Source organism: Quercus robur, chromosome 5 (assembly GCF_932294415.1).
Source record: "Quercus robur chromosome 5, dhQueRobu3.1, whole genome shotgun sequence".
NCBI lineage: Eukaryota > Viridiplantae > Streptophyta > Magnoliopsida > Fagales > Fagaceae > Quercus > Quercus robur.
Genome location: NC_065538.1, coordinates 77103732 through 77123224, shown reverse-complemented (window position 1 = coordinate 77123224; position 19493 = coordinate 77103732). Strand labels below are relative to the sequence as shown.

General features: G+C 33.7%; 1 protein-coding gene and 1 non-coding gene across 4 annotated transcripts; both read left to right on the top strand.

Annotated features, from left to right (window-relative positions):
• The first annotated feature begins 7363 nt into the window (after positions 1 to 7363).
• LOC126727188 (gibberellin 2-beta-dioxygenase 8) lies at positions 7364 to 15550 on the top strand. 3 transcript variants are annotated; one of them, XM_050432736.1, is made up of 5 exons: positions 7364 to 7686; positions 7791 to 7869; positions 12243 to 12709; positions 14619 to 14940; positions 15115 to 15550. In XM_050432736.1, the coding sequence occupies exons 3-5, from the start codon at positions 12249 to 12251 to the stop codon at positions 15352 to 15354; spliced, it is 1023 nt and encodes a 340-aa protein (XP_050288693.1). In that variant the 5' UTR covers positions 7364 to 7686; positions 7791 to 7869; positions 12243 to 12248; the 3' UTR covers positions 15355 to 15550. The 3 variants fall into 3 exon arrangements, with proteins under 3 accessions (XP_050288693.1, XP_050288692.1, XP_050288694.1); XM_050432735.1 differs by having other exon boundaries at positions 12240 to 12709; XM_050432737.1 differs by lacking the exons at positions 7364 to 7686; positions 7791 to 7869 and adding an exon at positions 8376 to 8549 and having other exon boundaries at positions 12240 to 12709.
• Positions 13206 to 13279, top strand: TRNAV-CAC (transfer RNA valine (anticodon CAC)). The gene has a single exon. It is a non-coding gene; the product is annotated as a tRNA-Val (tRNA).
• Positions 15551 to 19493: the final 3943 nt, after the last annotated feature.

Genomic DNA, 19493 nt, shown 5'->3' with positions numbered 1-19493 from the left:
AATTACAATTTACACAATTAGTTTTGATATTCCAACTTCATTAATAAATTGAAACTAAGTCTTATAACCCATGTTGTATTAATAACATGGGTTGTGTCAAGTTATTTAGGTTGAAAATTTTGTCAATCCAAACTAAACCTAACTCAAACTTTAAAAAAAATTTAAAATTCAACCCAACCTATCACCTCACTAAAATACGACTTGAAGTATTAGAATTGGTTAGGTTAGGTTAGTTTTTTAGGTTGGTAAATTGAATGCACATCCCTAATAAAGGCTTGTACATATAAATATATATATATATATATATATGTATATATATTTCATATTTTATGCTTTGGGGACATCTATGCAAAGATCCATAATTTTCTATTCAAGAAAGAAATGAAATTGCAACCAAGATAAGAAACATTTGTTTTGAATATTAAAATCTTTTATTGAATTTCCACTGTGAAACAACCATGTTTGTTTCAAATGATGAAGATAATTAATCTTCAAATTCCTCACACGCAAATAGCCAACCTGATGAGTGAGAGTGAGAGTGAGAATGAGAGTGAGAGTGAAACTGAAAACAAATTAAGACTTAAAATAAAAAATAAAAATAAAAAATAAAAAAGCAAAAAAGAAAAAGAAAACACCTCTTCACCAAAAAAACAAAAAAACCTTTAATTACTAGATCCATAAGAATTTGGATCACGAGTTAGTAGTGTATTTATTACTAGAAATATTAATATTGGAGAGAATAAACCATCTACCAGTAGAGTGAAAGAGGAAGAAACTCATTTACCTACTCCTTATACAAGAATAGATGCATGGTATGAACAAATAGTCAGTCACTCAAAATGAAACCCACCTTGATCTGACAAATATACTTTTTAAAGATCAAATAAAAGCAATTGATGATTGGGCTCAATCTCTATCTATCGTAACAACCAACTATAAAATTACTTGGACAAAAGAAATGTTTTTTCATTATATTGCAGCTACCCTTCAAGTTGACGCACCTTGCAGTGGCTAAAATAAGAAGAAGGTAAAACACAAAATACTGCTTTATGGTTTTGTTTGAGAACTGTCAATTCAGAAAGATACTAATTTTATGCTATCCAAGCTAGAATTATGTAATAGTTGTTATTTTAAAGACTATGTAAAATTTTGTAGAAAATATTATTTTTTGGTAAACCCACCAAAAATTAATATATATATATATATATATATATATATTGGTTAGAACAATTTTTCATCAAATTACCAAACCCATGGGATGAAATGAGTAGAGAAGGTTATCCGAGACTATGCAAGTCCATATAAAACATGTTACATTTATAATCAAAAAAGAGTTAATTGATATTCCAATGCTTGATCGACACAATAAATATAAGTGAACACCAGATTTTGCGCCAGCAAAGTGTGGTAAGTCTCAACATCTTCTTCAAGAAATTAAGGCTTTATATTAATCTCACTGTAAGGTTTATATCTAAGGAAATTAAAAAATCCTAAAACATATATATGTTTTCTCTTTCCTTAATTATGAAGGAATATAATTTCTTCATTTAATTTCCTACTTGAAAATGATAGATTTTAGAACTTTTTATTAATTCTTTATTCTTAAGATAGTTTGTTCTTAGCATTATAGGAATTTGTACATTTTTCATAACAATAGGTTCTTTTTTTTTTTCTCAGCAAAAAAAAAAAAAAAAAGGTTCTTTTTTAGAACTACTGCTTTCTTCTTCATCTTCTTGTCTAATAATGTTTCTTGTGATTGAGTAATAGAACCTAGGCTTTTTACTATAGAGATTAGTCCTAGATTAATTGACTGTAAAGATCTAGAAGTTCCGAAACAATTGCTTTTAAATAATCTAATAGAATATCAAAGTAAAGATATAAGTCATATATCTCTTCAAGCTTCAAGGAAAAATCTTTATTTTTATGGATGATAGAGTTCATAATAGAAAATGAATGGGAAAATTTTGCAAGAATCACCCCCCTTTTTTCACAATTTAGGGGGTGTTTGGTAGCAGAGGTATTTAAACAATAGTTTTTGTTATTTAAACAATACAACACGTATTTTCACAACACTTTTTTACTCACACATATTTTCAAAAAACTTATATAACATTATTAAAACAACATTACCAAACGAGTCCTAGAATATCAAAGTCACATTGTGCCGTGTCAAAATTTCTTTTTAAACACAAAAAAGATTCCACGTTAAAGAGATTCACAATTCATTAATCAATTGCCACATGTCTGCATGCATCATTACACATTAAAATTGAAATGGCGAAATCTTTTTAGGCCTCATGAATGATTGAGCATATTTAATGTTTTGATGAGAATTGCTTAGTTTCATTAACTTATTTGCATAATGTAAGATAAAAAATTAAAAGCTAGTTTATTTCTAAAAAGCTAGAAGTAAATTATTTGGCCAACACAAAAAGTAGTGTAAAACCCGTAAATAAATCATAATTTAAGCAAAAAACTAGCTTATAATCGGTTGCCAAATGCACATGATATCGAATATTAACAATGACATGAATTGCGAAGCTCATCCATTGCTCACTCAAACATTGTGATTTAATATCTATCAGCCATCCATGTGGCAAATTAAATAATTTAGAGTTCTTTTTCTAGTAAAATGTCTTATTGTTAAATAAGATATCTAACATTCAAAATTAGAATCATGTCTACACCACAAATCAATTAAGATCTTGATCTGATAATAAAAAGTAATCATAATAAAAGTTAAAATTTTATCACTTCTAAAGAAGAAGAAGAAGAAGAAGAGGAGGAGGAGGAGGATGGGAAAGCATATTAATTGGGATTTCATTGCATGTTGCGTATATTGGGCTTTGAAAGTTGAGGCATATCATGTTAGCTTGGTAGTTTATATTAAAGATGAAGCTGGAAACTCTCGGATGCAACGATGTAAGGTGTGTACGTTTTGACCATTCAACAACTCAATCTTTGGCCCATTTACAACTAATAAGAATGCAGCACACGTGGTTTACTTGTAATTTGCAGTTGGCAAAGTTTTCAATATTAAAATTTTCGGGCCATGCTCAAGATAATATTACTTATTTTCTTCAGTCTCCCAACAAGATAATATTACTTATTTTTCTTCAGTCTCTCCCATATAAAGCTTGTACGTACTGCATTGCCATGTGATTTTTTAAGGGTTTTGGTTCAAAAATATCTGAACTGAATTCATTTCAGATATTTTCTGATGGTGATGAAATAGAAAATCAAGGGGAAGAGAAAAACAGAGAGAAGAAAGAAAGGGATGTTTATGTGCATGATGTTTGTACTGAGTGAACTTGTATGTCAATATTATGATTATAAAAACGATTTAACCCTAATTTTACACCGCAAGTTGCTTATCCATTCCATTTTGCGAGTATAGAGGACTTTTGTATAATTCAACTGCTCTAATGTCATCATTATCAATGATTATAGCAATAATGAATGTCTGCATTGACAGCAATTGTGAATATCTTTAATGCCTAGTTCTAGAGAATCCACATCCACTCTCTCCCTGTCCTAGCTAGTGGCTACATCTTACTCACTCTTATTTCAACCCGTCGGCAGTGGTAAAATTAAGAATTTTTTTTTTTTTTTTTTAGCAATATTACATACACAAAAAAAATCATTGCCGAAATTTTATTGGTTTTTATCTAGGTTTACTATTTTTTTTTTTAATTTTTTTATATAGCACTAACAATTTGTTATATCAGCAATTGTAAAAAAATTTGCGATTATTAATTATTTTTTCTTCATGTAAGCTAAATACTTTTTTTTTTTAGTAAAGTAAGCTAAATACTTTATAATCAAATATGTGTACCGCAAAACGAAAATCTATTAAACTTGACAACTTTGTGCTAAGATTTTTTTTTTCTTTGACTTAATTTAAACAGCTATCATTAGGTATACTAAATATGTATGTTTCTTATAAAAAAAAGAAAAAATTTTCTAAAAAAAAAGGTACTAAATATGTACAAATATATATATATATATATATATTTAATTGGAAATTGGGATCATAGGTCCAATTACATTGACCGTTATACGTGTATAAGCACATATACTTTCTCTATTAAGATTTTATTTCATGAATCTAACAATATACATAATATTACATCATTTAAAATTTTAAATGACGCGACACTTAATAGATAGTTAATACACATTTATATTTATAATTATAATATTTAATATGAAGAGTGAAATAAATCTATTATAAGTAGAGAGGAGTTTTTGAGGGGGATACTGGATAGCCCTTGTTGCTAATATGGCTTCCTCACTACTAGTTGTTTTGCAAGGCTATCGGCTGTTCACGAGGTACTTAGAGCATTCACATTCGGTTTCTACAAAAAATTCTATTTTACCATCTCAAAAGCTACTTTATCATTTATATCATACCATTTTATAATACACCTAACATCCCAACTTTTATTTTACCATACCACAAATTAAAATAATATAAAGTAAAATAAAAATAATATAAAAATATTTCTCACTTCTCTCTCTAATCTCTATTTCTCTTACTCTCTCTCAACCACCCACCACCACCGTCTAGCATCCTAGTCACGCCACTCACCTCCACTGAGCAACATAGTCACACCACCCACCACCAAGAATCATTTTAAATCAAACCAATGCAGTGAGCAACGAACATAACAATAACAGACCCACCAGGACCAACGACAACCAAACAATGCCACCACAGTGACCCACGACGACCAAACACCACCCACCATAGTCACCATCACATCGCCACCACACCACCACCATGCCAAACCAAACCAACTAATCTGAATCCAACCTAAACCCCATCGAAATCCAAAGTCAAACCAATCGAAATCCAAAATCCAACCATCCAAATAAAAAAAAACAAAAATCCATAGCAAACAATCAAAATCCAAACCCCATCGGAACTCACCCAAAATCAAAACCCACTTACCTCTGCCACAACCCACCTAATCTCGCCACGTTGTGAGTCCGTGACCACGCCTATCTCCACCACTGCACACCTCGCCACAACCTACCTCAACACGCACAACCCACCTCGCCACGACATTTTACTCAAAACCCCCAACACCAAGACACTGACAGAGCTTCGGTTATAAATCACAATCATCGACGAGTGGCAGAGTTTGAGCACAAATCCAAGTCATCGGCAAGCTGAGCAGCCCATCATTAGAGATGAGAAGATTACACCACCAAACCCACGTCCACGCCGCTAAACCCACGATCCAACTCACGCCGCCATACCCACGCCGAACATATGCCCACGCTAGAAAATAGCCACCACCGTGAGCTAAAGAGAGATGTGAGAGAAAGGAGCTTGGATTTTTCTAGAGAGAGGGAGAGGAAAAGACAAGAAGAGATTTGGGATTGTGCTACAATACCATCATATATTTGGGATGGTACTATAGTACAATTGAAAATTTTTTTGGGTTTACAAGTCCAAGTAATGGGGGGTTTTTGGGGCTTTGATGCTAAACATACCAACATATGACATTTGCAAGACCCAATGTGAATGCTCTTACTAGCATGGCTTAATGGCCATTTAAGATGTTAATTTTAAAGTTGACTCTAGTTTAATTTTTAGTTTCTTACTCTAGTACGTCAATTCCTGGTTATCACTTTATTTTGGATTCAACAATGGGCCAAAATTGAGTTTTACCCCTTTCGGCCAAAATTTCCAGCAAAATGTCCCATGTTTGAAACCATTTAGGGATATGTCCCTGTTTTGAAACTCGATTTTCTAAAAATCGAGTTTAAAAACAAGGACATATCCCTAAATGGTTTCAGATATGGGATATTTTGCTGAAAAGTTTGACTGAAAGGGGTATCTCCCCATTTTGGCCTTCAACAATGCTATAGACTATAAATTTTACAATTGTTAGAAAGGAAAGAATGTTTTAAAGAAATTAACAGTAATATATATCCAAAAAAACATAACTCTTGAATATATAGCTTATACTTTAAATTTTTTTAACTCACACTTTAGTATTTCCAAAGAGACTTTAAAATATGAGAACTAACCCGCATAAAAGCTGGCATCTTAACGTTAATTAGCAGCAGGCCACGTAGCCTGCTCATTAAAATGTATGGTTCTTCCTCAGGAGCAAGATTGTCTGGGAAAAAGAACAAGTACCCAAGCTAACAAAAATGCCTATCATAAATTGAGTTAAACTTGTTGCATACAATATATCATGAGATATTTTGCACGCACTTATATGCTGGAAGGTAATCAATTCATTATACCCATCAATGCTGGAATGTTGATAATACATATGTCCTTTTACAAGTACTGCATGGCCTCATTAAGTCTCATCCTAGCTAGCTAGATTCTGGAATCGACGTAAAATTGTACGACTCGACGTGAAATTATACATGCATGTGACTCTAGCTAAAGCTAGAATCTGGAATCGATATGTGCCGACATATCTACTCACAGGTGTACGGTTTTACGTTGGTCCAAGATTAATCAAGTGCTTTTTTTTTTTTTTTTTTGGTAAAGAAAAGTTTAGGTAAAAGGGAGGTTATCGTATACCAAGTTCAGGGCAAACTGTAGGTTTCAAAAATGACTTATATTAGGCTTATGCATCGCTCATAAAAAAAGACTGTTGGCGACCGGACTCAAATATAGATTTTTTGGGCAAAACATTCAAGCCTTACTATTGAACCAACTTCCGTTTGCCAATCATGTGCCTTGTTGTTTCATAGATTTCACACACACAAACAAGGTTCAAAAAGTTCAAACCAAACTTTCAATTGGTGCATATTGAACCAAGTCTCATCAATAAATCTTGCACCAATTTAATTGGTTGTCATTCCTCCAAGTCTCTCTTATCTTTTGCACTCTTATTATATACACAGTACACACTACTAGAAATGGAAAATCTCATCTTAGCCTAAAGGGGGCAAAAGTAAAAATTAAAAAAAAAAAAAAATCCAGCCTGAAATTATTTTTGTGACAGTACCATGATCCGCGTGTTCTTCTCTTAGGCATAGGCTTTTAATCCCCACTCACTTTCTTTTGACTTTACACACCAATTGTGATATAATGATTAGAGTTTTGTTTATTATACATAAACTATTACATAATTTTATATGCATTTGATTTTGAATTGAAATTGTGACTTCAGAGTCGGTTTTAATTCAAAAATTAAATACAGGTAAAATTATGTATAATAATTTGTGTGCAATGAATATTACCCTAATGATTAAGTCACTTTTTGGCCGGTAAAGTATCTCCCTCCAATAATACTGGACTACACTCATACACGTCTCTCTATCTGTCCCTCTCTTTTCTATAAAGGTTGATTCTCTTTCTTTCATATGTCACTAAGTAGCTAGCCAGGCACATGCTATCTTAAATAGGTAGAATCTATGTTTTTTCTTCTTTAAGTTACAACTAGGAGGGCTAGCTAGTTTCTTTTGCAACTCCTTTATTTCGCAACTTCTTTATTTCTTCAAATTGTTTAGCCTGTCCTAGTCGCTTTAACTAGTTTTTCCTTTTCTAGCCCAGCAAAGTGATCTTTCCCTGTCCTAATCGCTACCCATTCTCATGCTTTTGTGTCCTTTATCATTGTAGTCAACAATATTAGAGAGATAAGCTTTACATAAACATTTTAAAAAAGAAAGTATACGTCCACGTCTTCATCTTCGTGCATTGCCATGCAAGTAATCTTTCACTCTCCATCTAGCCCTTATCTTTGAAGTTCACCCTCTTGCATATCACTATCCAAATTTAGCTGAAATTTTAATATTCTTTACTTTCTTGGCAGAACTGATCAGTACCATCAAAGCTCCCATATGTGAATTGCAGATTAGAAGCCCGGAACCTTGTTGGAGACTCTAAAATAGGTAAAGTTTAAAGAAAATTTGATCGTCAATTTAAGCATGTATACTTTGTTATGTGGCCAGGAAAATTTTTGCATCTATAAGCTTCTATTGACCAAGACCAAGTGATTGGTCTAATTAATGGTTCTCATCTTGGTCTAATTAATGGTTCTCTGCTTCATGTAATCCATAAAGTTCCGGGCTCAAATCTTCTAATCAATACCTTAGACCATTCTTTCTTGTAATTATACGATGTGTATATGTCAAAAATACTGCACTGACTGAGATTGGTCAGGTGCTTTAAGAACCCATGACACGCACGTGAGAGAGAGAGAGAGAGAGAGAAAGAGATTGCCATATGGACCAATGGTCCGAATAAAACATGCTTTTGACAACAACATTTCTTGATTTTAAAAAACATATATGGTACTGTAGGACTAGTTACACCACTACTTTTACCTGTGAGCTGAGTCACCTTTGGATTTAGGCACTGGATGTTTCAAGTCCAGATTGTAACTATCCATTACAGTCAGATTCGCATTATAGTTTATTGTTTTGCCAGATCTTTCCTGTCATATTTTTTGTCAGCCTTGATATGTGAGGTTCCTATGTTCTCTACAACATTCCGGGCAAGCTGAGCCCACACAGTTAGATCTCCAAGTCTATGGTCTCTAATAAAGGAGGAAAGGTGCATAAAATTCAACGTACGTATATAAGTATGTTTTTTTTTTTTTTTTCTTTTCTTTTCTTTTTTAAAACACCACAAGAAATGGGCCAATAAGATCTTTCTCGAAAATGTATAAGTCACCTAATTTTTGGACCTCGAATAATTGGACCCCAAAGATATTCTCTAGAACTCTTTAAATAATATATTAATAATATTATCAATAATAATAATAATAATAATAATAACAATAATAACAATAACTCTATCATGAAATTATTCAAAATTTTCTTCGTCATCAATGTAACAAATATAAACCAGCACTAATTATATACATGAAAGATAGTGATGACATGGTAAAAAAGAAAAGAAAAGAATCATTCATTTAATTAAAAATGCTTAGGTTTTTAAGAACCATATACATTAGAATTACCCCAAGGAATCCAAAAAACGTGCTAAATTATAGAACTTCCATGAAGTTGAGGTTAAATGTTTTCTGTGAAACCTGAATATATAACTAATAGGTTATTACAAATTTGTGTTACATTTCTTTTTTAAGTTCATATTTTCAGCTAACGACACATATTTTGGCCACACGTTCAAGAAAGATATATATATATATATATATATATATATATATATATATATATATATAGCTAGCCTATCATGTTCAGAAGGACCATATAAATACACAAATCCAACTTAAAAATTTCCGTTAAATACATTACAGAATTATATGTATGTGTCTTCTTTTTAATGTAAACGTTATTTGCTAAGAACTTGATATGAGTAAATTATAGCCGTATGATAATGTTGTATACTTATACGGAAATGGAAATAATTTTTTTTTTTTTTACTTTTTTATATTTCAGAAGTAAACACATGAAATGAGATGCAAGTGATGTATATCTTTGATTTTACACGTTTTACTTTTGTTGTAAGGAATTAGAGGTTTTGTTTGTTTACCTTTTCTTCTTTAGGGTTATACACCTTTTTATTTGTGAGTTTCGAGTATAGGAGAAAGTATATCTTATACATTTAGCGTATAAAACCTATGTGAGACTGATATATAGACCCCACAAAAAATATCTTATATGCTTGGCATATAAGATCTATGTGAGACAGACATGTGGGCCTCGTAGTTGTGGGCTCATATGCCAATCTCATATAGGTTGTATATGTCAAGCATATACAAGATTTTTGCCTAGTATAGACGGTAAAACTTTTGTTAAATAAATTTTTGATATAAATATAAAAAAAATGGACATATATTTATATGGATGATATTTTTGGCAAAATAAATAACAAAAATAATCTAGGGATCCAATTTTTTTTCATTACTACTGATATGTCCTGCTATGATTATTGCATATTTAATTAAATTGGTGTTAATGGTGGACACATGAAAGTGATGATATTCTAATCATAACATGTAATGTCAACAATTATAAAAAAACTACGAAAAATATTATATCTATAACATTAATCAATAAACCATAAGTTATTGAACACCACTTTTTATTTTAATAAAAAAACCTCTTTCTTTTCTTTTCTATTTAAATCTATGACATCCGTTTTATTATGACTACTCTCTATAATTATGTTAAGACACTAATTAGTTTTCAGTGGAGGCAAGGTTTGAAGTTTGAATCTCAAATAGCTTATGATAAAAGATTTTAGTAATTGAATTAACTAGAACCCACTAATAAATAAGTTATTGAACGCTTATCATGTATTTTTCTTACTTCATAATTCAATTGAAAATATAAAAGTCCAAATTGTCATGCTGTCCTCTCTCATGTATGTGGATGATGACATGACATATAAAATTAAAAGGTCCCACTAAAGGAGCTAATAATTTATCATGTTTGCACTTATCTAGGAAATGATTTTAAGCCCAAAAAGTAAAGTCTCATCAACGAGAAATTATTACGTTTATGAAGAAGACTGCTGACACAATCTTCTTTGACCTCACAATTAATAAAATATTATTATTTATGCAAATATGACATCACTTAGTAATTTTTTATTTTTTATTCCTTTTACTAATTAGAAAGCCCACTCATATATTCACATAGATGCCATCATCTCATTGGTTGGGAGGACCTGGTCCTCCCGATGTACTTAATAATTTCTCCTCATCAATAAGCTAATAATTTATTGTTTTTGCATTTATTTGAAAATTGATTAATTAATTGGGTTTGGTTTTAATTAGAAAGTGATTTTAAGTTGTAAAGGCAAGTGTAGGCAGGGATTATAAGACGTTGGGCTTAGGGGCTTTTTTTTAGTAATGGCTTGCTATTGTTTAAATTGGTTGAGGGTGTGTTTGGATTCAAATTATCAAACCCACTTAAATATCCCAACCCAACGTGATTATATACTAAATTATTAAACCAAGGGGTACTCAGGTGGTAGGCTTAGGGCCCGTTTGGTAAAAGATTTTTAGCATTATTGTTTAAGTGTTGTGAAAATATGTGTGAGTGAAAAAATATTGTGGAAATACATATTGTGCTGTTTAAATACTGAAAACTGTTGTTTAAACAATAATATCAAACGACCCCTTATTTGTCTAAGACTTGAAATGTAAATCTAAAAGTTTCAGGTTAAATCTATCATACTATTGGTCTATTAGATTTTTAGTGTATCTCATAAGTAAGGAATGAAATAATTTAGTCAAAAGTTGAGACATCACTTTCTTATACACAAAGAAATCTATCAAAATATCCCCACTATTAATTTTATTTACACAAAAACTAAACTTTTTATAACCAAAGTAAGTTCATTTCTCTTTCTATCTTAAGTGATTGTTTAATTTATTTAAAAGTGATTACTAATTCTTATATTTTGATAGTAGTATTTTAGAAAACTGGGGTTTTCTATAACAAAAATTAGTGTAATTTTTTTTCTCTTAAAATATTGTTTTATTTAATTTTAAAATTCTTACTAGTTCCTTAAATTTAAATATATAGTATTTTTGACGTTCAATTTATGTTAACCCAGCTTGATCCAACGCATTTGACACCATTCATAGTATAAATAGGTGAGTTTGGGATATGTTTAAGTTTTTCAAATATAATTGAGATGAGTATGAAGTGTAATTTTTGAAATTAAATTAATAGAATTTGACATCTAAAATATTTAGAGAGTTTAAGTTTATAAAAGATCCATTTTGTCCCAAACTCAACTCAATTCTCATTGCTAAGTTTATATGAATAGTTTTATACACACTCTTTTCACATTGCTAGACTTGATAGAACACACCCAAGAGTTTAAGCTTATAAAGTTTTACTTAAAGTGTAGAAATATAACTATATCTAAAAATTTATAAATTAACTAAAATAATAAACTTAGTTAAATTAAAAAAAAAAGGGGGGGGGGGGGTGGGTGTCTATGCGCCGAACAGTATAGGTAATCACCATAGAAAACACTAATAAAAAATTAATTTAAAGAAAATAGATGTCTTCAAGTCTAAGAAAAAGACATGGATCAGCTTTGTGTCCAAAGCCCAAAACTTGGAAAAAGAAAAGCCGAAACGTTTTCATTGAAGACGAAGAAACAGGAACAAATGGAAAAATAAATTTGTCCCATTCATTCTCTCCTTGTCTCTATCTCCAAAAAATACCCATTTGTTAAAACCTAGCCTCTGATTTAACCTAAGTTTATGCTACCTTTCCCTATATATAAAGCTCTTATATATTAACATTCTGTTCACACTGTGTTCTAATTTCAGCAGCTAAGTATGGACTCGGACCCACCATTTCATGAAGCCTACAAGACCCTCTTCGACAAAAGAACCATCGAAAAAAAGATTACCCCAAAGAACGAGTGGGTTGTGATGGTGGAGGAATGTGAGCTTCCATTGATTGACCTTAGCCGTTTAGACCATGGTGATGAAGGTGAGAGAGAGGGGTGCAAGTTGGAGATAGCTAGGGCTTCACAAGAGTGGGGTTTCTTCCAAGTTGTGAATCATGGGATTTCCTGTGAGATCTTGGAGAAGATGAGGTTTATGCAAGAGAGGGTGTTTAAGCAATCCTTTGATATGAAGACCAAAGAAGACAAGTACCTGAATTTTTCAGCTGGTACCTACCGTTGGGGCACACCTACAGCCACTTGCCTTAGGCAGTTGTCTTGGTCTGAAGCTTTCCACATTCCTTTGCTCGATATTTCGACTTCACCACCTGCTGGTTCCGATAGTCTCAGGTATAATAATAATATTTATTAATTAACCAAAATACTTTGGTTTTTGCTTATGCACTCTCTTTGTCTCTTCCTTTTCATTTTTTGTCAATTAGGTAGATAAAAAGGTTCGAATAAGGTGATAAAATCTTATAACATATATTTCTACAACAAGCTATAATATTGCTTTTTTAGGCTCAACTTGTTTCTGATGGTCATGCTATAACTGATTAGGGTGCATGTCATCGTGTGATATAGACGGAGGCCCAATTTCTATCTTTATTCTTTTACTCAATATTTGTTGTGATGATAGATATTATGTTTGTAGTCAAGACATTTATAACTCAATTGACCTTTTTTTAGTGTCTTCAACGAAAACCCGTCAAAGTTCAAGGGTTTAAATCCTTCCCTCCTCAACTATTGAAAAAAACAAAATTGCTTAAATATCATGGAAGGATTTATAGATGTGAGAGACAATAGCTAAGACGATATTAGTAAGTTAGCAAAATATAGAGCGAGCGTCTGGGTGGTGTAGTTGGTTATCACGCTAGTCTCACACACTAGAGGTCCCCGGTTCGAACCCGGGCTCAGACATAACTTGTTTTTCTTTATTTTTTTGGGTTTAGATTGAATCAGTGGAAGCTTTGGCTTCTTTGCCACACATCAGTTTCATAGAAAGTAAATGAAACAGACAGCTAACCACATCTACTAGATGAGTCAGCTTCTGCTTCATAATATCACATGTGAATGTTTTCGAACCACAGCTTCTAGCTGTGCAATGGGCATGGTATAGATAGATATGCGCATAGTACTTCACGAATTGTGTCAAATTTGCATCGGTGTATTTTTGTGTCGTTTTGCATTTGGAAGCTATATGTATCAGAAATAGATTTCAGATATACAGAAACTGCAGAGTATACGTGGCAAATAAACAAACAGTAGTAGTGGTGCATGCACCTTACTGATACAGTGGTCAGTAGTACTATTACCTTCTCACATTTCAGAAATCTATGACCAACATAGCTGGACTCTGCATGCATGGTCTCTCTGTCTCTCTCTCTTTCTCATGTTTCCTACCTATTTTGCACCTTCTGGTAAAAACTTGTTACAACTTACAAACACATTAATACATACTTTATTATAATAATTATCTTATACATATGTATAAGATAATTGCATGTGTAAAAAAATTTGATACATATACCAATACATTTCCCTTGAAATGATGGATTGAATGCATATGTCTGCTGCGTGATATAACTTGTCATCATGATGAGGTAAACGGAGACCGGTTGGATGTAAAAATTTGGCTTTAATGGATGTAGGGACTATTACTTTGGTTTGAATTACTACTAGCCATATCTAGCGTCAACTCCAGGTAGGTAATGAACAAAGATTTTGACCATTAGGTTTTTAGGAATATCCGCAAGTGTGGGAATGATATTCTATGTCATACACGACTAAAACCCTGCATGCATAATATTTTTCTCAATAAATTTCACAATTGCAAAAGTTGATAGGTTATAATTATTTCTCAACTAGATTCACTATTGATATTACCTTATTATTTATAATTAAGAACTTGTCACATTAACAATTTTAAAGTTTGTCGTAACTCAAAACTTGCACGGAATCATTAGTGGCATTGTCGTGACTTTAAAGTCTAAACTTGCACGGAATCATCAACGGAGCTGCCCCTACTAATTATTTTAGTATATATCTTTTTAGGGTCCGGTTAATGTGTGCCCTTAGAACACACATTAAGTTATCTATTTTTGGAAACATTTTTTCGGGAATTGAAAAAACTGTCAATACTTTTTCAATTCCCGAGAAAATTTTTTTCCAAAAATGAAAATTATTGTGTGCCCTAAGAACACACATTAGCAAAATCCATCTTTTTATCTTATTAATATACTTGTATTTTTATATCCAGCTCAACAATTGGACAGTTCGCCACAACAGTTTCTAGTCTAGCACAAAAATTAGCTGAAATTTTAGCTGAGAAATTGGGTCACAAATCCACTTTCTTCCAAGAACATTGCTTGCCTAGCACTTGCTATCTTCGAATGAATCGATACCCACCATGCCCAATGCCTTCAGAGGTATTTGGCCTAATGCCACACACCGATAGTGACTTCCTCACAATATTGCATCAAGATCAAGTTGGTGGGTTGCAATTAGTGAAAGATGGGAAATGGATTTCTGTTAAACCTAACCCAGAGGCTTTAATTATCAACATTGGTGACTTATTTCAGGTAAATTTCATGTCTTTGATTAGATGATTTTTTTTTTTTTTTTGGTAAACGATTAGATGATTATACATTACCTACTTTGAATTATTTATACATATATTTATATTAAAGTCCACCCACTAATAAATGTTTTTTTTTTTTTTTTTTTTTGCTGGTAATAATTAATCTCATGGATAGGCGTGGAGCAATGATGTGTATAAGAGTGTACAACACAGAGTTGTCACCAATTCTCTGGTGGAAAGGTTTTCCACCGCATATTTCTTTTGTCCTTCATATGACACTGTGATACATAGTTGTCACGAGCCTTCAGTCTACAGAAAATTCAGCTTTAGAGAGTACAGGCAACAAGTCCAAGAGGATGTTCAAAAATTGGGATCTAAAATAGGCCTTCCTAGGTTTCTTGTTCAAAGCCAATAATATACATGAGTGTTATCGTTTCCATCGACTATATAGGCCTTGTTGTGATTGTGAGAGAGAACAACGAGTGGGGGTGTTACAAGTGTAGTTCAATTAGGGGGAAAAAATAAGAAAGCTATAGCAATTTTCAGCATTATTGGATGCTGGGTCAATCATTTGTAATTGATTACTATAATGCAAAAGAAAATTTTTCGGATGTTTTTCTTGTGATTTGCAATTAATCATCATCATGACTAGCAAGCTGGCAACTTGTTTGGAGTGGAGTGTCCAATATCAAGGCATCAACCCTTAACTAATTGGAGTTTAGAATTGTGTACAAAATATCACCTCAATTAAATTTTTATAAATAATATGGATATTTGTTTTATTATTATTATTAAAAAGGAAGGTTTTATTTATTTAAGTAAATTGCTTATACATGCAGAGAGCATTTGCAAAGCATTCTCGAGGGGTGCCCAAATACGTTAAGTCTCATATATAAAAATAGTACATAAAATAGAGACAATTATCATTTTCTTATGCATTGCTCTCTTGTAGAAGTTGGAAACAACTATATATTTTGTCGGGAAAACAAAAATTTCCACCAATTATTTCACCATGCCCTTCATCTTGCTTAGGAATATTTTTACCTTGCTTATCCTAAATAAATAAATAAAATAAAATAACTCTAATACTGGTTGCTTGTCTATTACCTTTGATGGCGAACTAAAGATTGAATAAATTCCAATTCGTCCATGAGTGTCGTCCAAGTCAAGAAGACAGGAATGGACATCCCTCGTAGGATGGTTGTCCATGGGGATGAGGGTCGTCCATCAGCAAAGCACTTGGACTACCCCAAAAACCTGGACAACCCCCAACACTTGGGAAATTTCCAGAAAGATTTACCTACAAAAGACTGATGAATCGAGCCACGTGTTACTATTTTGAAACATGAGCGAGATCCTAATTCATCGCTTTAACTTCCTACTAAATACTTAACTTCCAATGATAGTTATAGAAGATAAGATTGAACATTCCAACTTCTGTAGCGGTTTCTAGAAGTTAAGTCTGAACCTTCTAACTTCCACAAATATTGGGGAAGTTACGAGACAAGAAACCACTCCAAAGCACACTATATAAACACTCATCCACATCAAATGGAAGTAAGTTCTCACGACTCCAAAAAAAATTGGAATTCTAACATTTCAGAGAAAAAAACTAATTTAAGCATCAAAGGGTTCTTGATCGGTTCATCCCAGTCATCTTTGATCTTGTCTTTTTCTTTTCTTTTCAAGCCTCTCAAGCAATCCCTAGCCCATTGAAGCCCAGAGCATTCAGCCTACTGATTTTCTTTGCATCATCAGTTGGCGCCGTCTGTGGAAACCGATTAATTTTGTGTTTTGCAATTTATCTTCCTGTGACAAAAAGGTTGCATGATTCGGACAAGATCAATGGCCATTAGTCCAAGCCACTAGGAGAGTAGGAATGCTTCAAGTAATCCCCATCACAATCGTCAATCAGCACTTGTCATGCAACCACCTTCCATCCAGCACATACAATCCATGGCAGTCGCCATGGTGGAGTTAACCCATCAGAACCAAGAGTTGACTAGGGAGATCAGTCTAAGGAGGTAATGCCATGAAAGATACGTGGAAGGACAAGCTCAGAGTCAAGAAGTTAGAGAATGAGAAAATGCTGAGCTCGAGAACCAGTCAAGGGGTACCGCTTCACGAAGGGTGCCACACTTGGAGAGGGAAATGGATTAGATGAGGTAGGCCATGGAAGAGATGAAGGAGAATATAAGAAGGGAAAATCCTATAGATGATTTAGTTCATCGAACAGACTCCCCTTTCATGCCTTCCATCAATAGTCATCCCTTGCCTTCTAAGTTCAAGATACCTTCTTTGGACTCATATGATGGAACGTGCGACCCTTTTGATCATATTGCTACTTTTAAGATTTCGATGCACCTTCAAAGGGTTCTAGACGAGATTATGTGTGGGCTTTTCCTACCACCCTCAAAGGACCAGCACGAGTATGGTTCAGCAAGATACCTCTGTGGGTTCTTTCGAAGAATTAAGTAAGTTGTTTGTCAATAATTTTATCGGAGAAAAAAAGCATAAATGTTCCTCGTCCAGCCTGTTAACCATAGAGCAAGGAGAAAATGAAAGGTTGCAGTCCTTCAATACTCATTTCAACAGGGAAGCCCTGACGGTAGATGAGATGGATGACAAGTTGTTATTGGCGGCCTTCCATAATGGAGTTAATTCTAATTTATTCATCCATAAGCTTTATGAGCAAAAGCCTCACACCATGGCTGAACTCGTCCATTCGGCCAAAAACTTTATGAATGTAGAGGACACAATTATATCTAAGAAGAGGAAGAGAGCCGGTCGAATGGAAGCAGATCTCCCGCACCATCCTGAGCAGGGTCCTCGTCCAAAGAAGGCCTAGACGAGAGAGAAGAAAGATCGAGATAACAAGAAGGCAAATTCTTCAGCATGGAGTCAACAATATACGCCCTTGAACATGCCACTTGAACAAGTGTTTATGCAAATCAAGGATGATCCATCCTTGAAATGGTCGGAAAAAATGAAAGGAGATCCCAACAAGCGTAATAGGAACAAGTATTGTCGCTTCCACAGAGATCATGGACATGACACGGACGAGTGTTTTGATTTAAAGTAACAGATAGAAAATCTTATCAGGCAAGGCAAATTGAGAAATTTCCTTGGACGAGATCACAAGGACAAGAAGTTGAAGGGAAAGCTAGAAGAGTCATTACGACCCCCACTTGGAGAAATAAGAGTTATCATAGAAGGGACCTCGACAGGGCAATCTTCCAAGTCAAGGAAGATGTACTTGAAGGTAATGCAAACGTCCAACTTTATGAATGATCCCCAAGGACGAGGGTAACGGACAAGCAAGCCATTACGTTCACGGAAAAGGATGCTGAAAGGGTTCACCACCCACATGACGATGCGATCGTCATCACTTTGCTCATTGTTGATTATACGACTAAAAAGGTGTTGGTAGAGAATGGAAGTTCGACGGACATCTTATATTACCCTACCTTCCAGCAAACAAGGCTTGGACGAGATTAACTTCGTCCAGTAAATTCACCTTTGGTAGAATTTGGAGGAATGGAAGTGCAACCCGTGGGTACCATTACATTACCTATGGTGGTAGAAGCATATCCACAACAGATAACCAAAGAAGTAAACTTTCTAGTCGTGGACCGTTCATCGTCATACAACGCTATCATTGGAAGACTGACTTTAAACAGTTGGAAGATAATAGCATCTACTTACCATTTGTCTGTTAAGTGCCCAATAGATTACAGAGTAGGTCAAGAACAAGGAGACAAATTAGTCGATAGAGAATGCTATCTAGCCATGTTGGCTATGGGAAAAAATGTACAAACGATGAGCATAGATGAGAGAAGGGTTACCATGGAGCCCACCGAAGCGCTGGAAGATGTTCCTTTGGACAAGAGTAACCCCGAGAAGTTCACAAGAATTGAAACAAGCATGGAAATGAAGATGAAGCAAGACCTTGTCCATTTTTTAAAGAAGAGCATGGATGTGTTCGTATGGAGTCATGAAGACATGTCGGGTATTGACCCGAGTGTAATCACCCACCGTTGGAGCGTGTATCCTTCCTCCAAGCCCATACGTCAAAAGAAGAGAGTTTTTGCTCCCGAACGAGATAATGCTATTAAAGAAGAAGTCCAGAAGTTGACCATGACAAAATTTATCCGGGAAGTTTATTACCCAGATTGGTTGGCTAATATGGTGATGGTTAAGAAAGCTAACAGCAAGTAGAGGATATGCGTGAACTTCACCAATTTGAACAAGATTTTCCCAAAGGATAGTTATCCGTTGCCATGCATTAACCAGCTGGTGGACTTAACTACGGGTTATAAATTGCTAAATTTTATGGACGCCTTCTTAGGCTATAATCAAATAAGAATGGACGAGGTGGACCAAGAAAAGACATCTTTCATTACCAACCAAGGTCTATTTTGCTACAAAGTGATACCCTTAGGTTTGAAGAACGCAAGGGCGACTTATTAAAGGCTAGTTAACCATATGTTTCATCCATAGATTGGACGGAATGTGGAAGTTTATGTAGATGATGTGCTAGTAAAGAGTTTGGAT